Source organism: Callorhinus ursinus, unplaced genomic scaffold (genome assembly GCF_003265705.2).
Source record: "Callorhinus ursinus isolate GAN/ISIS: 27379988/994484 unplaced genomic scaffold, GSC_fseal_2.0 scaffold1, whole genome shotgun sequence".
NCBI classification, from domain to species: domain Eukaryota; kingdom Metazoa; phylum Chordata; class Mammalia; order Carnivora; family Otariidae; genus Callorhinus; species Callorhinus ursinus.
The window spans coordinates 64,887,568-64,903,313 of NW_027397063.1; the positions used below are offsets into that span (position 1 = coordinate 64,887,568).

Sequence of the window (15,746 nt, forward strand, 5' to 3'; positions counted from 1 at the left end):
TCTGATTTTTCTCTCTCTCAGAATTCATGACAGCATACTTCTCCCTCTTTCATTTTCTAAAATCCTATGGTAAGTAACAAATAATCATACCTGGAGAGAAAGACGAATAATAATACTTAGGGATACAATTTATTGTTGGGATAAATTCTCTATTGGTCAAAGAGTAGGAGGCTGACTTTGGAAGGAGATCATTGCTTTTCCTCTGCTCTCTCTCTCTCTCTGTGTGCTTTTATCTGAGAATTCTCTTAAAATCTCAGGTTTTGGGGTGCCTGGTGGCTCAGGCGGTGAACATCTGACTCTTGGTTTAGGCTTAGGTCATCATCTCATGGGTGATGATCTCATGGGTTGTGAGATTGAGCCCTGTGTTGGGCTCCATGCTCAGCAGGGAGGCTGCGTGAAGATTCTCTCCCTCTGCCCCTCCTCCCACTCTCTCTCTTTCTTATAAATAAATAAATCTTTAAAAAAAGTCTCAGCTCTCTTCCCTGAAAAATGATGTTTGACTGGATGTTTGCTATGATTCATCAGGTGTTAATAGTCAATTATTACCATTTTTGGCCTCTCTGTTTACCAGTCTAATGATATTCCAATCTAAGGAATTACCATATAATCGGGGCCACTGGTGCATTCAAACAATATCTGTGGGCCTATCATGTCCTCGGAACTGTTCTACTCTGTGATAGGGATCCAGCAATGAACAAGATAGACCAAAGCTCTGCTCTTGTGGAACTTACATGCTAGGAACAGATCACAAAAAAAAAAAAAAAAAACAAATAAAAATATTAGATGGAGATAAGGGCTTGTAGAGGTTTAAAATAGGATGATGTGCTAAGGAGTGATTGGATGGCTTCCTGAGACCCTGTGGTCAAGGAAGCTGAGATCTTAATGATAAAGAGGGGCCAGACATGTCAGGCCATCCCTCAGGGTTTACTAATTAACTTTAAGTCTAATTGCCCTCATAATAACAATAGCCTCTATTTGAATAATGCTTCTACCACTGTTATTCCATTTCATTGTCATAACAGTTTTGTGAACATTAGTGTTCTTAACTTTTAGATGGGGTAATGACTTCCGGATGATAAAATTAGTAAGTGGCAAAATGAATGCCAGTCTTGAACCCAAGTGTTTGGCCTTGAAGTGTGGCCTTTTTCCCTGCCCCGTCCCGTCTTGGATCTTTATCCTGTTCAGTGAGTAGGCTGCCCAGACAAGCCAGTAGTCCCACATACTGACCTGTCTGTGCTTTGTCTTACGTCACTCAGACATCATTAGAAGAGAAGTTTTAATTTCAGCACCACACGAGAACCTAGAAAATGCCTCTTGCCCAAGATCGCCAGACCAGAAGATTAGGATGTTGCTGGCAGAAACCACCATCTGGTTGCTGGGTGGAGTCCCTCTTGCCTATTTCCTCTCCCTCTGCAGTTTGAGCTTGTGAAAACTTGTTTAAGGGGAACCTAAGAACTTGTCTGGGCAGCACCTCCACTAGCTCAAACATTAGCAATTAGCAAGAGTTCAAGCCGTGTGCCCCATGACACTTGTCAAATGAGGATTTCAAGGGCTGAGGACAGAATGCCTTCAGAAGAGGCAGACTGGGGTGGGGAAGGAAACAGTTTTAAGTAAGAGGGGCTTGGCTCTGTTATCTACCAGCAGGGTGACTAAAGGTACATTCTTTAACTTCTTTGAACCCCACCTTCCTTATTTCTTGCCCATGGCGGATATTAACTTCCTTATAGAGTTGTGAGGATTAAATCAGAATGTGGAAAAAAATAAATATTTAGGGTGATAAGGACATACTAGAAGTTTTTTACATGAACTGATTTTTCATGAGCTTCAGCCAAGCTAGATGGACAATTATTCACAAGGCAGGGTATTACCAACCTGTCTGCCACTGACAGGTGGGACAGGTTGTTTTTCAGCCAGCCAACTAGTGTGACAAAGAGGAGTTTCCATAGCCCAGGCTGGCAACATCCTGAGCAGAGAAGAAACCCTGCTTATTCAAAGGACACTAAAGTCTCGTACACGTCTCTTCTTCCTGTTCCCGTAATCAGATTCTGCCCAGCTAGAAAGGCCATAGGCAGCAGCCTCTTCCCCTGACTTCACCTGAGGACACCAGTTTTGAGGAAGCCACGAGAGGTCCACTTGCAGGGTGTGGAGGGGGGAAGATGGAGGTGTAGATTTTAAGGATTCAGCAACTTTTGGCCACTGGCCAGCTGCAGTAGACTATACATCCCTGAATCCCAAAGTCCCTCCCAAAAGTGCATTAACTGGCCTGACATGACTGGGTTAATTCTAACACCACAGTAGACTGACCTTCTACCTTAAACTGGCATTTTGTCCTGAAATACACCTCCATTTTTTCAGGCTCCACACCTTTGCTCCGGGCTGGTTCCTCCGATTGGAGTGACTCTTCTACCTTCCTTTCCTGACTTGAAATTCCAGTCCTCTCCAAGTCCACCTTCAGGAATAATGCTCCCAGAAAGCGCTTCCTAATTATCATCTCAGTTGGACATCCTCATCTCTTTGAACCTAAAAGCATTTTTCTTCCAATGTTCTTCAGATGTCACAATGTTTTCTGCCCAGAATCATATTTTAATTAATTAAATACTAATTTATTTAATTCATTATCTCCCATCTCAGCCCCTGGAGGGTGGGAAACTTACCTCTAGCAGACCTACTTTACCCATGGCCTTAGACACAGTGGGCAATTTGAGTCGAACTTAAGGAAAGACGCCTGAAGACTTTATGCTTGGAGGTAGCACCTAAACATTTTTATGATGAGTTCCTTAGTTCTGGGGCCTGACACCTGACACAGGTGTCATTCCACTGTTTCCCATTGTAATTGTGTGAAGTAAGGCTTTAGCAAGAGAACCAGGAGTCAATGGCCAGAGAAATGACATTCTAAAGCTAGGAAGGAGGGAGAAGTGAGAATCCAGAGCTGGGAGTGAAATTAAGTGACATTCCAAATATTTGTCATGGGATAGTGAATAGTGGACAGGTCACTAGACTCTTAAGGATTCCCTCAAGGCACAAGCTTGCCATGAGTTAATGGATGTCAACATTGTTAATGAAAAATGGTACTCAGCTGTTAAGCAGTGACGTATTCCTTTATTTCGAAAGTCATTTTTTAGTTGGAGTAGTGATATTTTCTTTATCCATTTCTAAAATAATTTTGTTTTTTTGTAGTGGAATTTCCAAGACGGGGAAATTAGTATAGTTCACTCACAGGTAATTGTGAACACACCTTTTGGTCCAAAGCCGGAGCCTGGGCAGCAGAGGTCTAAATCAGTTTGTTCCTTGCAGCCCAGGCCCTTGTTTTGCTTCTGTTGAAGGTAAGGAGTTTGTGAGACTCAGTCTTACCTTTAGCAACTTTTCAGCTCCAAGAGACAAACAATAAGGAGGAAGAAAAAGAAAAATGGAAGTGCTTGTTTAAGAAACCTAGCCCTAAAGATTAACTTGAGCATAACGCAAATACATTTCTTAATGACCAAAGCAGAGCAGTATCTTGAGGTTGTTTGTTTCCTTTTCCCCATACCTTGGAATGATTTAATTTTTAGAGAATCCAAGAAATGGATACAGTTTAACTAGGGCTAGGAACAAGAAGAGTAAGGATTCATTACCTTCCAGACCAACCTTCCTTCCTTCCTTCCTTCCTTCCTTCCTTCCTTCCTTCCTTCCTTCCTTCCCTCTTTCCCTTAGTACAGTCACTCACTGATTTAGTCATCCATTCAGCACATATTTGCTGAGTGCCTAATACATGCAGATAATGTGCCAGGGGCTAGGTAAACATATTGAAGGAAACAAACTTGAAAGGATCCTGAACTGATAGAGCTTAAAGTCTTGTGGGGGGTGGAAAAGAGGGAGTTAGAGCAGCAAGCAAAATATACTAAGTACAAATTGTGAAAATGCTAAAAAGGTATTATAAAGGGTGGGTGAGATCAGGGGATTATATAGGAGATTGGCTAAGGCCTCTCTGAGAAGAACAGACTTAAAGGAGGCTTCCACAGATGAGAGATATCCAGCCGTGGGAAGACCCCGAGGCAGAAAAGGGCTCCAGGACTGTGGCTGGCGTGGCCAGGGCAGAATTAGGTGATGCAAGAGTGGCTTAGTTTGGGGAGGGAGGCAGGTGCAGACCACTAGGGCAATTTGCTTTCTCTCTTAACACTTCAGTTTTCCTCATCTGCAAAACGAGCTGCTGCACCCACTACTGATCTTAGTGGGCACTTGTCGTGAAGTGTGAATCCTTTTTTACCATAGATTTCAGTATCAAAATTCTCTAGTTCTCCTCTGAGTGCCGAGGAGGACATCCTAGGCACTAGGACCTAGGGACTTGCTTAGGTTTGGTGGGGGAAACTCATTACCTACTCAGGTCTCTCAACCTCAGCTTTGTTTGGGGCCAGAGAAGTTTTTGTTGTGGAGGTTGAAGAGTAGCTGTCCTCTGCACTGTAAGATGTCTAACTGCGTTGAGAGATGTTTAATAGCATCCTAGCCTTGACCTAGAAGCTATGTCAGTATCACCTCTCACCTAGTTGAAAGTGACCAGAAATGTCTACAGCTATTGCCAAATGTCCCCTGGTGGCAGAGTCATTCCTGGTTGAGAACCACTGGCCTACAGGACGAGGCTGTAACTCATTGAGCAGGCCCAGTATGAGATGAGAAATGAATCTGACATATGGCCTCAGTGTGGAGGGAAAGAGAAAGCATGGCGGGGACCATGAGAAATAGGGGACCACCTGCTCATTTAAAGGGGGGCATCTCTTACTCTGATCAATTCTTTCTTCCTTTTTTCCTTCAGGTGCTCACAATTAGATTGTCCATAATCCTTGGTTCCTGACACTCTCATTACTTGTCAATGCTGCATTGCATTAATTCAGTTAGCTCTTTAATCAGTTCTTTATAATAACGAGATGACCCCACCACCCCCAGCAAAAGCTAGGACCTTAACAATAGTCCACCTTTGACAATGTGGTCCTGCCTTGCCTCAGTGGGGGTAACCATTGTCCTATATTGTGCCTTCATCAATCAATGCTTTCCTTTCGATGTAGCTTTCTTTTATTTAAGTCTATCCCAAAAATACATTTTAAATTTTTGTTGTTTTTAACTTTGTAAAAATGTTTCCATGCTTATGTAATTGTCTGCACTGACTTTTATCACTTACTAGTATGTTACGAAGAGTCAACCATGTTGTGGAGTGTTGGCTGGAGCTGATTTGTCTGAAATGCTGTGTAAGATCCCATTGTATGAATGTACTGCAGGGCCTCCTCCTCTCTCTCAACGGATGGTGTTGGTATAATTCCTGGATTATTTGGTGCTCTCCAGCTGATTGTTTTGGTACAAGAATATGGGTACAGTGCTGTCATGATTTCTGATTTATCTTAAAGAAAAGCTAGAAATCAGAATGTTTATGTGAAAGTAACTGGGGGACCAAAATAAAGTTTTGAGAAATGCTTACCAGGCCAACAAGAAACCTGTCTGCAGTCCATTCTTCTTGAGCCTCCAGTTTAAGATTTCTGTCTTCATTCATTCAGGTTGAGAATATCTCACTTTGGTCTAGAAGTCAAATGAACTTAGGGGACCTTTGGGAAATCATCCTTCAGCGTTAAAGTGTCGAGCAAGAAACTACTGAGGTAGAAATCGGAGTAGGGTGTGTGGTGGGGATAAACAGTGATATAAATTGCATTCATTTAGTACAATTTAGTACTGTGAAACAGTCTCTTCACACCTAAAATTTGGAAATAAGGGTAAAAAGATTATCATAAGGGAGATAAACTTTTAAAAAACAAATTGCTTAAACTTTCAAATATTTAATGGCGCCAGTAAAGAAATGCAAAATTGTCTTAAAGAGAATAAATGGCTTCCAGGCTGATGGGATTTGACTGTAATTTGATTGAATGAATTACAATGTTTATTTATTTATTTATTTGACAGAGAGAGACACAGCGAGAGAGGGAACACAAGCAGGGGGAGTGGGAGAGGGAGAAGCAGGCTTCCCCCTGAGCAGGGAGCCAGACGTGGGGCTCCATCCCAGGACCCTGGGACCATGACCTGAGCCGAAGGCAGATGCCCAATGACTGAGCCACCCAGGAGCCCAAATTACAATGTTTAAAGAAGCCATGTCAGTCAGGGTGGGAGATGGCCAGAAAAGAGCCAGAGCCCATTTTAAATACTATGCTTGCATTCTGCTCCACTGGTAGGCAATCACACCCAGAGACAGTGCTGTTGGGAAGAGAACAAACTCTTAATACCTACCCATGTATTCATCTGGTCTTGTGATGGTTACATACATCTAACTCTTTCATTCCAACCAGTCTCTTGGACCTGGTGAGCTTGAATCTTCTCTCTGAGAAGAGTTCTGCCAGCAGGCTCTGGGACTAGAAGGCTGAGAGCCACTTTCAGGATTTGGTGAGCCCCCAGATGATGACCTTACCCTTGAAGTTTCCTGGAGTCAGCCAATGTCCTGCTCTCATCACCCTCTCATGTGCATTTCCAGAAGCATTGTCTTCATACCTCTATGCTCATTAAATGCTCACCTAGTGTCAGGCCCTAAGTTCAGGTACAGAGTGTAAACTGGACAGATCAGCCTTGATTCAGCCTTATGAAACTTCTAGGGAAGGGTCTTACTTAGACTGTGGGAACTCCCTGAATCTCTATGGAGAAGTCTATTTGTAAGCATCTGTGTGCATTTTTTTTCTGGCGATAGGGTCTGCAGACTTAAGGGGGTCTGTTGGTTGAGGTAGTTGAAACCACTGCTTTGGAGCACGGAAGTTTGACTTCTTGAACATAGGGGCTCTGCAGGGGAGAAGACCGGACAGCTGGCAGCCAAAGATTAAGCCCTTAGGAATGCAAAGGACCTAGATCTCCAGGGACAGAGGGAACAGAAGAATCTGTGGGTAGAAGGGGAGATAAAGAAAGGGACAGTGTGCTATTTCATAATGCATGTAGACTGCCATGAGTGCGATATTCTTTTGACATTTTCTCTCTCTCTCTCTTTTTTTTTTTTTTTTGCTGATTGATTCCTTTTTGTGGGAGGGAAGGGTGGGTGGAGTGCAGAGTAGAAAGATGGCTCCCTCAAGCATTTTCAGGGATGTGGGAGGCACTCCATAATGTAGGAGGTAAACTGCTACAGGGTCTAACAAACAGCACCATGCTAATTTTTGCAATTTTAAATCCAATATCTATTAATAGTCCCTGCAAAACAATGTACTTCCAGTCAGTACAATTCAACTCACTTCAATAAGCAATAATTGAACGCTCATTGTCCACGTTATTCCAGCCTTTCTGCTAAAAGTTTGGCAATGGACTATTGGTCATGAGCTACTATGTCCACCACAGTGGACATGAGCTACAGTGTCCGCAGAACTGAGAGCAGGCAAGCTTTGAAAGCAACACTCTGGTGTACCTAGGGGATATTCACCTGGCCTGACTGTGACACTTCTGGTCTACTGCTGTACCAGTGTTTTTCTTAGTAGCACCCAATTCAGATGACAATTTATATAGTCATTCCTCTCTATAACCCTTTTATTGCTCTAACCTTGTTTATTCTTATCTGTTTGTGTGTCTCCCTTTCCATTAAACTAATGAGCTCCTTGAGGCTAGAGGCATTGTCTCATTCATCTCTGTGTCTAGCACATGTCTGCTCTTTGGTGGACACTTAAAACTTGTTTGTAAAATTGAGCTGAAATCTAAGGCAGAATGAAGAAGAACCTTAGAGTGGAAATGACCAGCTCACATAATTCGCCCTGTGCTGCAGAGGTCTAGTTTTGAGTTACTGATGAGCATTATGCTTTGAGAAACTTACTTAATCTCTTTCAGCTAAATGGGAGAGTAGATGAAAAGTGCTTGGTCAAGGGCTTTGAAGTGCTCAGTAAAAGTTAGCTGATATCATTGTTACCAATAATAGTTGCTAATCATATCTATTATATATAGTAAGTCTAAACTTCAGTTTTCTTAGCTGGAAATTCAAGATAATAATTCCTGCTTATATTATTTTGATAATGAACATGAAGACAATTTGGAAACAATAGAGGGCTCTCATTGCATAGCCCATAAAAGAATGCATGGTAACAGGGAGATTTGTGCTTCTAGAATTGGCGTAACGCAGACATATTGCATGGGGGGCTCGATTGATGGACAATATAAATAGACTTTTAAATATGATATAATGTCTAGGTTGTCAGGTACAAGTTGACCTGTTCCAAAATGTAGGGACATTAAAAAGCACATGGGAAAAGATGATGGGGTAGACTCAGGACAGGTATGGGATTTAGGATTGGGATCCTGCTCAATGTGGGGTCAGCAAAGCATTGCTTCAGGAATGATGAGTGGGCAGAACCATTCCTGGCCTGGCAGCTGGAGAGCAAGAGCTAGAGTTTGGGACAAAAGAGGATTCATGGCAAGATAGACATTCTAGTTTACAAAATCAGCCAAGAGCTTATGTTTCTGAGTTAATGTGAACATTTTATCCAAGGCATGGCAAATGTGGACAATACCCAAGGCAGACAGTCAGCACCTGCATGCACTGCTAATATGAGGAAGGCCCCCCAAAATTACACATGAAAACAGCCTTTAGCCAAGGATCACAGAAACCCCCCTGATAATGTAATCTTTATCAGGTGAGACAGAGAAGGTGGCTGATTTAAAGTTCCATGTTCCAGCTCCCTTGTTATCCTAACAGGCAATCCTAGCAGGAGCAGACTCGTGACACTAGGAATTCTTAGATCTAAATGCCAATAAACTGAGGGGTAGATTTTCAGGTCTACTTCTGGGGAAACGGCTAGATGATAGTAGAAGTAGCAGTACCAGCAGCATGAGCAGCAGCGGCAATAAATGCATGCGTAGCACTTACACATAGTAACTCATTTAATCTTTACCATAACCCTGTGAAGTAGGTCCTATCACCACCCCGTCTTATGGATGAGAAACTGAAGAATAAAGAGGCTAAATAACTTGCTTAGGGTCACACCCAGGAAGTGGCAGAGTTAGGCTTTCCGTCCAATGTGTCTTGGTCCAGAGAATGTACTTTTAACCAAGATACTCGACTTCTCAGTTTTGGCTATGAGAATCAGTAGAACATATACTTTTGACTTTGTGTGATATAACTGTGGAACTGAGGCCCTAAACTTAAGGGCTGCTTTTCCATTCTGTCTCAGGCTATACTTGGAAGGAAGAAGGTTGTCCGGATTATAAATATATTAGAAGACTCTTATCTTGCTCATCATTGTATCGTCCAGGGTCTCCAATCCCCTCCCAGCTCATAGCAAGGGTTCAATAACCCAAATAGTTTCTATGGGTTTTCCCCCATGGTGTAAAATTCTTTTTGCAACTGTACAAGGCTGGAGGGTGGGAATGCACAACTCCAGCCCAAACCCCCGACGGCAGGTTCGCAGTTAGTTGTTCATCCTCTTGTGGGTCACACACTTTCATCACATCCAGACTCCACACTCAGGGCCTGGTTCTATCCTGCCCGTGTGGCTGCTGGTCCCAGCCAAGGGAATCATTGGTTGTTGCTGTCATCTGTTCCTCCCGTCACATAGCTCATGGTCATGTCTGTGAAGGCTGTGGATCAAACCGGGGTTTGAATCTTGGAAGCAGAACTTCCTAGCTCTGTGGCCTTGGCCAGGTCTTTCCATTCAGGCTTTCTGAGCTCAGCCTCATCATTTATGAATGAGGGTAATATTACCCTAGTCAAGGGATGCTCAAGAGACTTAAGATAACGTATCGCCTAGCACAGTGTTTGGGACAGGATAGCCAGGTGCTCGAATTGTAGAAACTGAGTTTCCCAGGTTGACTGTGACTTCCTGGAGGCCTGGGATCATGTGGTATTTTGTTAGGGATTCTCCACTTTCTCAACCTCTCCTCAACTTCTTCACTTTCCGCCCCCAGTTTTATCACCAAAATCCCAATTGGTTCATTTACTATTTACTGTGCTTAACCAATATTTGGGGTCATTTTGGTTCTTCCCCAGGAGATATTTGGCTACCGGACTCAAGGCTGCCGGAAAACCCTCTGTCTTGCTGGATCCATCTTCTCATTTGGAATTCTGCCCTTGGTGTTTTACTGGAGACCCGCTTGGCATGTGTGGGCAAATTGTGTCCCGTGTTCCTTGCAAGAGGCAGACGTCGTGTTGCTGAGGACAACAGTAAGTGTGCATTTGGCTTTGTACCTGGTGGCCCTTTCTCCTGGACAGCTCATTAAAGGATGGCTATGGGAGATGTGCACATGGAAAAATTCCATCACAGCCTTGCGTTTATTCACCAAGAACTCAATAATTTGTGTATGATGGGATTTCATTGAGAAGACCTACTTCTCAGGGTGTTCCTTTTAAACTTGTGAGTCTTATGAATATTAGAGCCTGAATAACCATCTGAATAGCTGAAAGTGAGGGGTAATGTGAAGTAGTTAAGTCAGGCAACAAGATAAAAAATTCCCATGGATGCTTCTCCGATGTCCTGATGTATCATACCTACCCTAGTCCCCCTGGAGCAACTCTGCAGGAAGGGATGGGGAGTGGTGCGGAGGAGATGGGGAGCACCCCTCTGAAGAGGATGCTGTCTTCTGTTGATTTGAAAGAGCCACAATCTTTGCGGGAGTGTGTTGCATCCTGTAGATACGCTAGGGTTAAAAAAAAAAAAATGCAGCCGTCTTGTTCTGAGCTCATTGTCTCTCTCTGCTAATACAAGGTCCTGGTGTTAGGCGAGTTTCCCTGAATTTGCTCAGCTAATACTTCCTCCTCACATTCATTACACTTAGGCAACATATGTCGTTCCTGTTTCTGCTGGAATGTCAGCTCCACAAGGGAAGGGATTATTTCTAATTTGCTAATCGCTGCATCCCTAGTTCCTGTATGTGGTGGGGATTCCATAAATATGTGGTGGCTGATAGGCTGAAGTGACTATTCCCTTTGATGGGAGTCAAAGTACAGTCTCACAGAATGACCCATCTCTGGCTGACTTTTAGTGAGCGTTTCTCACAACGCATCAGCCCAAATGACCCAGAATGACAACCAAACTATTGATAAATCAACCTCTGCTGGGCTAAAACATCCAGTAAGAGAAATAAACAAATTGTCAACCGACAGGGAATGAATGTACAGTTTGGGATACGGGATTCAAGAGGTCCTAGCACTCTAGATGTGTTACACCTCAGGAGTGTTACCTACCCCTTCAGGACCTCAAAATCTCCACTTGGGAAATAGGCCTAGGAAAAGTATTTGTTCTTGCTTGCATTGGTGTGAGGATGAAGTGAGGTTATGTATGTAAAAGCCCTTTGCAAACTGTAAAATATGTGTTCAAAGACCATTTTAATTGTGAGTGAGTGTGAATGCATTATTGCTGTAGCAGCTCCGAGAGCTTGCTATACAAAAGAGCCTGCTATAGACTAGGTGCACCACATATAACGGTCTGCTTGTCTGGATGTTGTGTCCTTCCCTTTTTAGCCAGGAACATTCCCTTCCAGGATGGAGGACATGGGAAAGAGGTCTAGTGCCTGCGAATCCCCAAAACTCATCCATGCTCAATAAGGTCACCTCTCCTGGTTGCATGTGGTCGACTTTGCAACTGGATACATATTGGAAAAATTTTAAAAAGCACTGGTGCCTTAGGGTGCTGTGATCCATCCTCCTCTTTCTTTGTCTCTTTCAAAGCCTTTTAAGCCCTTCTCCCATTTCACTGCCCTCCACGACTAATCAGAGCAGTCTAAACCAGCTTCAATCTTGCCTTTTTCATCTTGATTTCAACTTTAATTTTTAATTACCTCCTCTTATGTGTCATTTTAAATGGATTTGCTATGCCAGAGACTCTCCAAATAAATGAGGTTCTAAATTAGTCTTTATGTAATTAGACAAGAACTCAATTATATCAAACATTCTTACTATCTGAGCCTTAGATAAAAATGTGCTTTGGGCCCCAATAGTTTAAGTCTGTGGCTAGGTTATTTGCATTAAATGACACCTTAAAATTTTTTTATTTGAATTGTATTACGATAGCTGGACTATAAAGACTTCCCATTAAAGAGAGCTAAGAAGACTCCTACCTGAAAATGTGTTATATGTCAATTTTTCATGTTATTAAAAAAATCAGTATTTGGTATTTATCATCAATCTCACACTGGTAAGATTACAGATCATTATCACAGATACTGATTAGGTAGTCATTTCTTAACATTAAAAAAAAGGGGAGGCCATGATGTACTGACTAAAGAGTCTTTAGCACTCAGTTTATTTTCAGTTCCCCATCTCTTATTAAGCCCCTCTAACAGGGAGATTTTTCCAAAATATAAGAGTAATTACACTTTTATTTTATAATTTTAAAAGTGGCATTTTATTCATTATTCATCTACTTCTGGATTTTAACTGATATCTGTAGGGTTGCCATATTTCTATGCAAATAATATGATTTACATTCATTGGTGTTTTGAATTAAGATGCTCCTGATGATTTCCATAGTTTTCATCTTTATTCTAATTACAGATGCATTTTTTTTCTTTCCCTGTCATATGTCACATGTTGTCAAAGTTCCACGATGTGCAGAGGAGAATGTGATGAGTGGTTACTAGGCTGAATGAGGGTGTTTCATTTCAGTGTTTTAACGGGGAGCCTTTCCCTTCTGTTTTACCTAAAGATGTCGGTGCTAGGGGCTTTAGTTAGGAAACTCAAAAATTCTGCAAATCAGCCATGCAAATGGCATCCAAAGTCCACCAGCTCCCCAGGATGCTCTTCAGCCACCAGTGTTTGTATTCACATATTCTGGATCCCTGACTCATCTCTCCCTCTTTCTCTTAGCCTGGCCTTTCCAAGTCCAGGTGCCTCACATCAACATCATTTCCTAAGGGAGCCAGATACTTTTTGTCTATGCTTTTACTCGGAACATTTCTTCTGCTCTTCTCTATCCTCTTCATTCATTCAGTTATTTATTCACTCACTAAATACTTCCTGAGCACCAGTCATGTACCAGACATTGTTATAGGTACTGGGAATACAGCTATGACCAAAACAGATAGAAATCCCTGTCCAGTAGAGTGACATTCTGGTGAGGACTCAACTCATACATGCACACACTCACACACGCGTTTTCTATAGAGCGAATTTAGAAAATAGGTGTTCTACCTCTATTTATGAAAACCTACTCATCCCTCAGCCATCTACCTCCTTCTCCATTGCTGATCCATTCTCTGCCTCAATGCTGGGGGGAAATTAATTACCTTTCCTTCATTCTCTTTTAGCTCCGTATTTTCACCTCTGACTGCTATAATGCTTTTTGCAATCTGCCTTGTATTAAAATGCTATTCATTTCACATTTTATAAAACAGCATCTCACTGACTATTTCAAATAATTCCCATAACATTCCTGGAAAGTGGGCATTATCATCTGTCTCTATTTTACAGATGAGGATACAGATAACACCTTTGCAGTCTAGTAAACCTAGTAAATATCACCCAGGCTTCCCCCCTCCCTACCCCTCTCTCCCTCTTTCCCTCCTTCATAAATTTGATGAGCACAGGTTGTATGCCAGCCACAGTGGTAGCTCATGAGCGGGGAGTGGGGAATAACAATTAGTCAAATCAAGGTTCTTGACCTCATGAAGTTCATTAGATCACTACACAAATAACTGTAAACATCCAATTGTTGTAAGTGCTGCTTAGGAAAGGTTCATGGTTATGGTAGGATTATGAGATAGGGCTTTGACCAAGTCAAGAAAGTCTTTCCAAGCTCCAAAGGATGATGAGTCAAAAGGTGATGGTGGCTGGTGGGGAGGGGCACATGGGAAATAGCCCAGGAAAAGGGAATAGTGTAGACAAAGAACTTGCACCTGCCTTCTGACCCTCTAAATCCAGAGTTTTTTCCCACTATGCTACAATTTATAGTTTTTTGAATAGTTTATAGTTTTTTTTATAGTTTTTTCTTTTATTAGATTATAGGCTTTTTGAAGACAAACTATGGCTTACTTTTCACTCTCCACATCATCTAGTACATGGCCACAGCAGGTGCTCGATATTTATTTTATTCAATTAAATAAATTGAATTTAATCTGTAATAAATGGTCTTGAGGTTTTTACCAGCACTTTCTTTTTAAAATTTTTTAATTTTATTATGTTATGTTAATCACCATACATTACATCATTAGTTTTTGATGTAGTGTTCCATGATTCATTGTTTGCGTATAACACCCAGTGCTCCATTCAGTATGTGCCCTCTTTAATACCCATCACCAGGCTAACCCATGCCCCTCCCCCCCTCCCCTCTAGAACCCTCAGTTTGTTTCTCAGAGTCCATAGACTCTCATTTACCAGCACTTTCTTACAAAGATGCTAAAGCGAAAGGTCATGGTTGAGAAAGTAAGCGAAGATAGTATTATATTTCTTTTAGGTACACATTCCCTCTTCTGAATCACATTCCCCCACCCCCTATTTCAGTGTGGTTTTTCCTTAGACCTCCAGTCAGAGAGCCCTGAGAGTCTGTGGGTTCTCCTATCAGAAATGATTCTGTTAAGACAAATAGTTTTTAAGCCATTATCCTTCATAACACAGGGCTATTTATTTATTTACTTACTTATTTTTTTAGTGTATACTTTAATCCCCATAACCTATTTTACCCATCCCCCTCCCACCTCCTCTCCAGTAACCATCAGTTTGTTGTCTCTAGGTAAGTCTGTTGCTTGGTTTGTCTCTTTCTCGCTCTCTTTTGTTCCCTTTGCTTGTTTGTTTTGTTCCTTAAATTCCACATATGAGTGAAATCATATGGTATTTGTCTTTCTTTGACTGACTTATTTCACTTAGCTTTATACTCTCTAGCTCCATCCATGGCTTGCAAATGGCAAGATTTCATTCTTTTTTATGGCTGAATAATATTCTAGTGTGTGTGTGTGTGTGTGTGTGTGTGTGTGTGTGTGTATCACATCTTCTTTATCCATTCATCTATCGATGGACCCTTGGGCTGTTTCCATAATTTGGCTATTGTAAATAATGCTGCAATAAACATAAGGGTGCGTATATCCTTTCATATTAGTGTTTTTGTATTTTGGGGGCCAATACCCAGTAGTGCAATTACTGGATTGTAGAGTAGTTTTATTTTTATATTTTTAAGGAAACTCCATACTGTTTTCCACAGTGGCCGCCCCAGTTTGCATTCCCACCAACAGGGTATAAGGGTTCCTTTTTCTCCACATCCTCACCAATACTTGTTTCTTGTATTTTTGATTTTAGCCATTCTGACCAGTGTGAGGTGATATCTGATGGTAGTTTTGATCTGCCTTTCCCTGATGATGGGTGATATTGAACATCTTTTCATGTGTCTGTTGGCCATGTATATGTCCTTTTTGGAGAAATGTCTGTTCATGTCTTCTGCCCATTTTTTAATTGAATTATTTGTTTTTTGGGTGTTGAGTTGTACCAGTTCTTTATATATTTTGGGTACTAAGCCTTTATCAGATATGTCATTAGCAAATATCTTTTCCCACTCACTAGGTTGCCTTTTAGTTTTGTTGATTGTTTCCTTCACTGTGCAGAAGCTTTTTATTTTGATATAGTCCTAATAGTTTATGCTTGTTTCTATTTCTCTTGTCTCAGGAGACATATCTAGTAAAAATGTTGCTATGGCTGATGTCAGAGAAATTGCTGCCTGTGCTCTCTTCTAGGATTTTTTAAAAAAGATTTTATTTATTTATTTGTCAGAGAAAGAGAGCACAAGCAGGGGGAATGGCAGGCAGAGGGAGAAGCAGGCTCCCTGCTGAGCAAGGAGCCTGATGCAGGACTTGATCCC

The 15,746-nt window shown here is 41.8% G+C and overlaps 1 protein-coding gene across 5 annotated transcripts in view; it reads left to right on the forward strand.

The window, feature by feature from the left end:
* The window catches only part of ATP13A4 (ATPase 13A4), a 120,012-nt gene that overhangs the window by 17,432 nt on the left and 86,834 nt on the right, over window positions 1–15,746 (forward strand). For 4 of the 5 annotated variants that reach the window (XM_073895525.1, XM_073895504.1, XM_073895515.1 and 1 more), the window contains exon 2: window positions 9,956–10,129. In XM_073895525.1, coding sequence (XP_073751626.1) covers window positions 9,956–10,129 — 174 coding nt within the window. Of the gene's footprint in view, window positions 1–9,955; window positions 10,130–15,746 lie in introns of those variants that run through there. The other variant, XM_073895520.1, reaches the window with a different exon arrangement.